The sequence below is a fragment of the Staurois parvus genome, unplaced genomic scaffold (genome assembly GCF_062004578.1).
Source record: "Staurois parvus isolate SC_StPar_1 unplaced genomic scaffold, SC_StPar_1.0 ptg000151l, whole genome shotgun sequence".
NCBI lineage: Eukaryota > Metazoa > Chordata > Amphibia > Anura > Ranidae > Staurois > Staurois parvus.
The window spans coordinates 4,335,477-4,343,764 of record NW_028317947.1 but is presented as its reverse complement, the minus strand read 5'-3'; the positions used below and the strand labels follow the sequence as shown (position 1 = coordinate 4,343,764).

At 44.8% G+C, this 8,288-nt stretch overlaps 1 protein-coding gene across 1 annotated transcript; it reads left to right on the top strand.

Annotated features, from left to right (window-relative positions):
* Positions 1 to 4,539: 4,539 nt before the first annotated feature.
* LOC149463856 (protein kinase C theta type-like) lies at positions 4,540 to 7,392 on the top strand. Its single transcript, XM_089674694.1, is given in 4 exon segments — positions 4,540 to 4,613; positions 5,725 to 5,926; positions 6,575 to 6,970; positions 7,090 to 7,392. Coding segments are annotated over 4 exon segments (975 nt in total).
* The last annotated feature ends 896 nt before the right edge of the window (positions 7,393 to 8,288 follow it).

The following is an 8,288-nucleotide window of genomic DNA, read 5'->3' as shown; positions in this document are numbered from 1 at the left end:
AAAAGATTTGCTGTGCAGGACGGCTTTCTATTCAGTGATAAGGCTCAATTCACAGTGTTATCATAGGAATAATGACCTTTATTTGAGCCATGGGACTGGAAGGGTTAAATCTCCATCAAAATAACTGTCATATCAATAAAAAACCCAACATTTCTCTTAAAGGGGCCATCCTGTATACTGAGCCTACAGGCTGAATTCACAAGGAGAAATTAGGACGTGGCCCCTTTAAGAAAAATCTTGGCTGAGTGCCAAGCTGTGATGTCATCAGCTGTGATGTCATTGGCTGTGATGTCATTGGCTGCCCTGGTATCAGGAGTCACTCAGCAGAGTCCCCTCAGTTGCTACTCGTTCTTTGAACAGTGCACACGTGTCATCTTTGCTCCTGTGAATTTTTCCAGCTATTTCATTGGCTCAGATTTCATTTGATCAGTTCTGATTGCGGTTTCATTCTTGCCTGCCTTAAGCCCGTTTTACGCCTGTTTTGTTATTTTTATTAATGAAACTATTTCAGCGTAAAACAGTTGTTTCTGCGAATCCCACCAAACAGGAACCAATCAGAGGAAGGCCAGCGATGGAAGGAGGTATCATTGAACAGCTTGCAGATCCCCCAATCAGAAAGCCCCCCATGAAGAGGGCTCGCGCTTTTGTACGCCGCTGCTTCAGAGTCGTCGTTGGATGCTTTGGTGTCGGCTGCCATGTTTGTGGCCCACACCAGAAGACGGACGATTGGAATGGTAAGTATTGTGATATTTATTCATACAAGTGGGCGGGGACATTGATTTGCTCCTCCCCATTCCCATATGTACACACCCATATATATATATATACAGGTCAGGACAGCACACACCCAGCATGGCACTTAGTCCTTCAGGTGCAGAGCAGACAATGGAGATCAGCCAAGCTCCAATATATAGAAACACAGAAAAGCCTCCAATCTGCAGCACCTCGTCCATTTATTAGGGTACAGATCACAAAGTCTATGGGACCAATACAAGCCCCGCCCACATTAGAATTGTAACCCCCAATCTGCAGAGGATTTCATATGTAGAGAAGCAAATAGTAAATCAAATGTTTCCAATCACTGAGCTGTCCTCTGCGCCCCATACAACAACAACAACAACAACAGCTTGTGTCCCTCTGATTGGTGTGACTGGGGCGAGGAAGTGACATCACACAAACAAACATGTCCTCCTTCCCTGCTCTGTGTGATGGTTCTGAGGAGAGGGGGGGTGTGGGGGTCTGAGGAGAGGTGTGGGGGGGGGGGGGTATGAGGAGAGCTGGGGGGAGGTGGGGGGGTATGTGGAGGAGAAGGGAGCTCTAGCTCTCAGTTGCCCCCTCCCCCCTCCAGTTGTACTCACAGTTACCAGGCTGGAGATGTCTTCTTCCCATCTCTGGATATGGGACAAGTCACATGACAAGGGGAGAGCCAACCAGAATGCAGTGTGCCCTCACTACTCAGCAGAGAACCCTTGAGACTGCAGTTAGTCTCAGTGCAGGCTCTCCATCTCCCCCTACTGGCTGGAGGGAGGAATACATCAGAATCCTCTCCCCAGCAGAAGCTGGCCGCTCTTCTTGTGATTGGAGGAAATAACTCCTGTCAGTGAGGAGCGGCACAAGCGGCAAAGTCGCCAGTGCGCCCCCCCTTAACACTCTGCCATGGCAGGAGCCAACTCGGCCCCTCCCTCCTCCCAGCCCTGAATGCAAGGCTTCCTGTGATTGGCTGAGCAGCACTCAGACCGACTGGATTTTGTCCTGGTAGTGGGAAGTCCCCATCCTGCTGCTGAAACCTAGCGCTGTATACTGTATGTAGCTGAAGGCCAGCAATAGTCATCCCCGTGTCCCTGTCATGTCAGATTTATTTATTGTCCCTGGAAATTGAGTTTTTTTTAATTACGGATATTTATATATCACGCGGCCAATTTACGCAGCGCTCTTACATGTATATATATATATTGTACATTCACATCAGTCCCTAACCTTCAGGGAGCGTACAATCTAAGGTCCCTAACTGACGTTCATACATACACATACACGGGCCAATTTAGATAGGAACCAATTAACCTACCAGCATGTCTTTGGAGTGTGGGAGGAAACCGGAATACCCGTAGGAAACCCACGCAGATACAGGGAGAACATGCAAACTCCAGGCAGGTGGTGACATGGTTGGGATTCGAACCAACGACCCTAGTGTGTTTTGAACTTTTCTATCTATAATTTTATGTTGCATAAAGAAAAATATATGAAATGTAGGGGAATGTGCTAATCTCTATTCCTCTTTTTTTATTGCAGATGCAGCCGGTATTTACTGCAGACACCGCTCACACAGCAGGACTGCCCCAGTGAGCGAGACCAAATGTGAAATCCACATTGAGACTCCACCGGAGTGTGACATTCATGTTGAGGTTACACCAGAACATGATGTCCACACCGAGAGTCCACCAGAGTGTGATCTTCACTTTGAGACTTCGCCAGAATGTGACGTTCATGTTGAGATTCCACCAGAACATGACGTTCACATTGAGACTTCACCAGAATGTGACGTTCATGTTGAGATTCTACCAGAACATGACGTTCACATTGAGACTTCACCAGAATGTGACGTTCATGTTGAGATTCCACCAGAACATGACGTTCACATTGAGACTTCGCCAGAATGTGACGTTCACGTTGAGATTCTGCCAAAACGTGACGTTCACATTGAGGCTTCACCAGAATGTGACGTTCACATTGAGGCTTCACCAGAACATGACGTTCACGTTGAGGCTTTGCCAGAATGTGACGTTCACGTTGAGGCTTCGCCAGAATGTGACGTTCACGTTGAGGCTTCGCCAGAATGTGACGTTCACGTTGAGGCTTCGCCAGAATGTGACGGTGACGTTGAGGCTTCGCCAGAACGTGATGTTCACGTTGAGGCTTCGCCAGAATGTGACATCCACATTGAGGCTCCACCAGAATGTGACATCCACATTGAGACTCCATCAAAATGTGATGTTTACATTGAGACTCAATCAGAAACTGATGTCCACATTGAGATTCCACCAGAATGTGACAGTGATCAGTCCACCAGCACTGTGGAACCTATCCCAGAGTTGGAAGGCTACGAAGTCCTTCACCTCCTCGGACAGGGATGTTTTGGAAAGGTAAGTTGTTGGATCTTTTCTTGGATTTAAAATCATCAGATAGAGCGGCTGAAGATTAGAACCTTTGTCGGGTTTTATCACTCCAAGGCTGCATTAGAGAGATTTCCCCTCACTTCCTGTACTACTGACAATGGTTTCACCAGACAGGAAGTGATGGAAAATGTAAGGACACCCCCCACCCCCACTCTACTAAAGAAAAACCTTTTTTTCGGTCTTTGTGGCTGTTACAGAGTTGGACATACACTAGTCCAATTATTCTTTCCATTTCATTCAGCTAAATACATTCCAGGTGCACCAAACAAAAAGGCTTTACAAGTTTTTTTCGATAGCAGCTAAAGCCAAAGTAGAAAAGCCTGTTCCCGCCATCATGTGCTAGAGAGGGGTCCTTGCTTTCAATTAGGAAGCAGTGGTCTCTCTACAGTAGTTTGACATGCCCCATTGATGAGTCAGAGCTAATGCTCTCCAATCAGCAAAGTTCTTGCTCCATGCTGACTGGAGAGCCCTGGACTCTGATTAAGAAAGGCATTTGCTGAACCTCTGCACAGAGATCCCCACAGAGAGCAAAAGTCCCACTCTGAAGCATGCTGGCAGGACACAGGCTTTTGTATTCAGGTTGTGGCTGCTTTTCGATTAAAAACCATGAAAAGACTTTTATTGCGCATATTTTGCTTTGTTGCATCTGCAATGTATTTTGCTGATTTCAGCTGAAAGTTTAATTGGGCTTCCAAGTATATAACACAGAAGTAATCCGGGTGGTGAAATGTAGTTGTAAGGACAATGGCTTTTTCATGAAGCAATGGGTTGTGGTGGAATAGGGGGTCTCACTTTTCTTCATTGACTTATATCTCTGTGCAGCGGGATAAGTGAGACTCCAGACAGGAGTGAGAGAAGGCCCTGGAATTTGAGCAGTTTCACCAATGTAGACCCTGTGATGAATAAAATGCAATTTTAGTGATTCTAGCCATTACTGTGCACCCATAAATGACATATTCAATGTGAATAAACTTCACCAATTGTCAGCTCTAATTTTCTTTCCCTCTTTCCCCTCCAGGTGGTTTTGGCATCACAAATCTCCACTGATAAGCTGATGGCTGTCAAAATCCAGAATAAGAAAGACAACAAGTTTGAAGATCTCCTTAAGGAGAGCCAAATAATGAAGAAAGTTCATGCCAGCCCTTTCTGCACTCATGTATATGATGTTATGGTGACAGAAGTAAGTAACTCCATCCTCTACTTATTATGTGGCAGAGGTCGCTGTTAAATGGTTATCCTCTCGGGATACTGCTATAAGTGACACCTACCTCTCACAACCTACAAAGATGAATAGGGATTCACGGAGCAAATCATTTCTATAACCTCAATCTTTCTTTCCTCTGTGCAGGATCATGTATGCTTCGTCATGGAATACCTGAGTGGTGGAGACCTGGATCACTTCTTGGAACAACGCAAACCAGTAGATATTGAGACAACAAGGTAAGTCAATAGGAGTGCCATGATAATAGTGATGGGGGTAGAACATAGAACTGTAGATAGATCACAGCAGTGTGTAGACGTGTTCTAGAAACAAGATAGGTAAGATAATAGGGTAGACTTGTTCTAGATACAAGATAGGTAACACAATAGGGTCACATGATTATAGGGATGTAGAACTTAGTACTGTAGATAGAGCACATCAATGTGTAGACTTGTTCTAGATACAACATAGGTAAGACAACAGGGTACCATGATCATGAGGATAGAGGTAGAACCTAGTACTGTACATAGATCACATCAAAGTGTAGGCTTGTACTAGACACGAGATTGCGGTGGGAAAGTCTGATATTCAGTAAATCTGTCCTTTCTAGGCTCTCCCTATACATATACAATGAGCAGACATCCCAGGCACCGGATATATCTCAGAAAACGTCTAGTGAGACTGATTCTGGACAATCTGTCTTACTCTGAGAATGATCTGTAAGCGTGCACCTACAGATGTTGTCCATATACATACTGTTATATCCAATCCATCCGTTACTGGTCAATTCATCATCCAGTGGAAGCCTTCAACTTTCCATCTGATTGGGCAACCTTTAACCCATCTCTTCTCAGCTTTACCAGCTATCATATTGTATGGGGGCCTATCAAAGAATCAATTCGATTTATATCTAACAAGTCCTTGTACAACATCATTTTTGATAAAGTTAGTTTGTAAATGTAGAACATTTTTTGTAGTTTTGGATGGAGCAGGAAAGCTTTTTTTACCTTGCTTTTTGTTTTGGTCTTACATACACTTTAAGAGAGACTGTACAATCACATTCAGTCGTATTTGGACACCTTTTACTATCACAAAAAAATAGTGAAAATTTGCAAAGCCTATTTGCTACCAATTCATCGGCGATTTCAAATACCAGTATAAAACACTTCTATGTACAGTATTGTGCTAAATTCTGTCCTTACTGATAATATTTTCTTTCAACATAATTTAGTTATAGCAAAGGATACCTGACTATATCTGACCATTGAAGTGTTATCATCAATATTTTATTGGCTTTGGCTTAGATTATAATAAAATGCTTCATATCAATCTTTTCTCTCTCTCCATCAGATTCCTCACTGCGGAGATCATTTGCGGTCTGGAGTTCCTTCATGGCCAGGGGATTGTACACCGGGATCTGAAACCGGAAAACATTCTGCTGGATAGCGTTGGACATGTGAGAATCGCCGACTTTGGCTTATCAGCAATGGGTGTGGGCATGTCCCGGACCCTGACAGACTGGTACGGCACTCCACTGTACGTTGCTCCAGAAGTAAGTATTAGATCATTTTTGTTTTCCTGTCTTCTTGACAGTATTCAGTAATACTATTACAAATATATTATTACTATAGTAATATTCAGTATTAAAGTGTTACTAAACCCACAACAGTAAAATCAGTCTGTATATACAGTAAAACATGCTTGTTATACTCACTTTGGAACCTAAAAGGTTAATCCTCTGTCTTGTGTAAAAAGGCTGTTTGAGCCTGACTTCTCTGATCCTCCCCTTCTTCCAGTGTCCCTCTCTTATATGCTGATAAGGCATATTGTGTGGAGAGACATTGCACATGCTCAGTTTGGTGTGCATTGCAAGAGAGGTTTTTTTATTTTATTGGGAGAGTGTATGTGATCAGCACAGGGCTAATCAGCACTGTCCAGACAGAGGTCAGGAGTTATGAAAACTCTTCCTACAAGCTTTAACTAGTGCTCTGCTGGACACTGAGAGAAGTCACAAGACTGCTCTAACTGCTGATGAGAAAAGGGATTTAGCAGTTTATATCTACTAAAATAATTCCACTTCCATGTTCTGGGTACTGTGGGAGACCAGATATAGTGAATGCAGAGTCCTGGGTTTAGTAACACTTTAAGTAGTATTCTTGTCAGTAATCAGTATTGACCATTCTTTTTGATATTTCCACAGATCTACTTAGGTCTTCAATATAATTATGCCGTTGACTATTTCTCCCTTGGAGTTATAGTCTTCGAGATGGCGACTGGAAATCATCCATTCGACCGCCCAGATAACAACTTAGACACCAGCTCGGAGAGCGACTCGGACACCAGCTCGGAGAGCGACTCGGACACCAGCTCGGAGAGCGGCTCGGACACCAGCTCGGAGAGCGGCTCGGACACCAGCTCGAAGAGCGACTCGGACACCAGCTCAAAGAGCGACTCGAACACCAGCTCGGAGACTGACTCGGACACCAACTCATCGCCCATCAGAGTCAGCAAGGTGCTCAAAAACTCCATCTGCAACCATCATCCAAGTTTTCCCATTGACTTCAGTATGGATCTCCAGGACCTCATAGGGGATAAAGTAAGTAAACACCACCTATAGCATGCAAAAAATAGATATTCTTTTATTATTATAAAAGTAGAATTTCATTGTTATTGCCTTTTGTAAAATAGCTAACCTATTTTTGTATATTTTTACAGCTCTTATGCAAATGCCCCGACAAAAGACAGAGACGTGTTAAAGATCTGAGAAGCCACCCATTTTTCTGGGAGGTAGACTGGCTGAAAATGGATGCTGCCGAAGTGAGTCCACCATTTACCATGAAGATAAAGATGGAGATGGAAGAAATCATACCTTCTTCCAATGAGGAGCAGGAAGATCAGTTTATAGAAGAGGATAAGGAGCTTCATTGAGGGTTCTGATTTACCAGCAGCAGACGGGGAGAAATACAAAGACCACAGGTGCTATCAGCTCCCCCTGCAAAAGAACCCCCAGTCATCTAAGAACAACAGACTGGCTGCAACAGGAGGTTGGAGACAGTGGGCACAATTCACTAAGCGGTATCTTACCGCATCCGAGTATGTAGTAGGATACCGCACAGCATTTAAAAAAAAAAAAGTGAATTCGCTAAAAAACGCTACTAAAATACTGCATGAGTTATTTTATCAAGTCATGCAGTAAAAGCACCTTGTCCCCACATTGATGGGGACAAGGGCCTCTTTCCCACAACTGTGGCCTGTGGTTGTGGGGGGCTAATCGGGAACCTGGAAGCCCCCTTGCATGTATTGCACTAGCTGTGAGGGAAGGTTGGAGGCCAGTAGTTTTTTCCGCAGGTGTGCGTTGGACCGGCTGTGAGGGGAGGTTGGAGGCTGGTAGACTTTGTTCGAAGGCGTGTGTTGGACTGGCTATTTGGGGAGGTTGGAGGCCAGTAGTTTTTTCCGCAGGTGTGCGTTGGACCGGCTGTGAGGGGAGGTTGGAGGCTGGTAGACTTTGTTCGAAGGCGTGTGTTGGACTGGCTATGAGGGGAGGTTGGAGGCCAGTAGTCTTTTTCCGCAGAATTGTGTTAGACCAGCTGTGAGGGGAGGTTGGGGGCTTGTAGACTTTATTTCTCAGGCATGTGTTGGACCAGCTGTGAGGGGAAGGTTGGAGGCTGGTAGCCTTTTTCTCTCAAGCGTGTGTTGGATTGGCTGTGAGGGGAGGTTGGAGGCCAGTAGTCTTTTTCCGAAGGAGCACATTGGATCGGCTCTGAGGGGAGTTTGGAAGTTAGTAGACTTGGCTTGAAGGAGTGCGTTAGACTGGCTGTGAGGGGAGGTTGGAGGCCAGTAGTTTTTTTCGCAGGTGTGCGTTGGACCGGCTGTGAGGGGAGGTTGGAGGCCGGTAGACTTTGTTCGAGGGCATG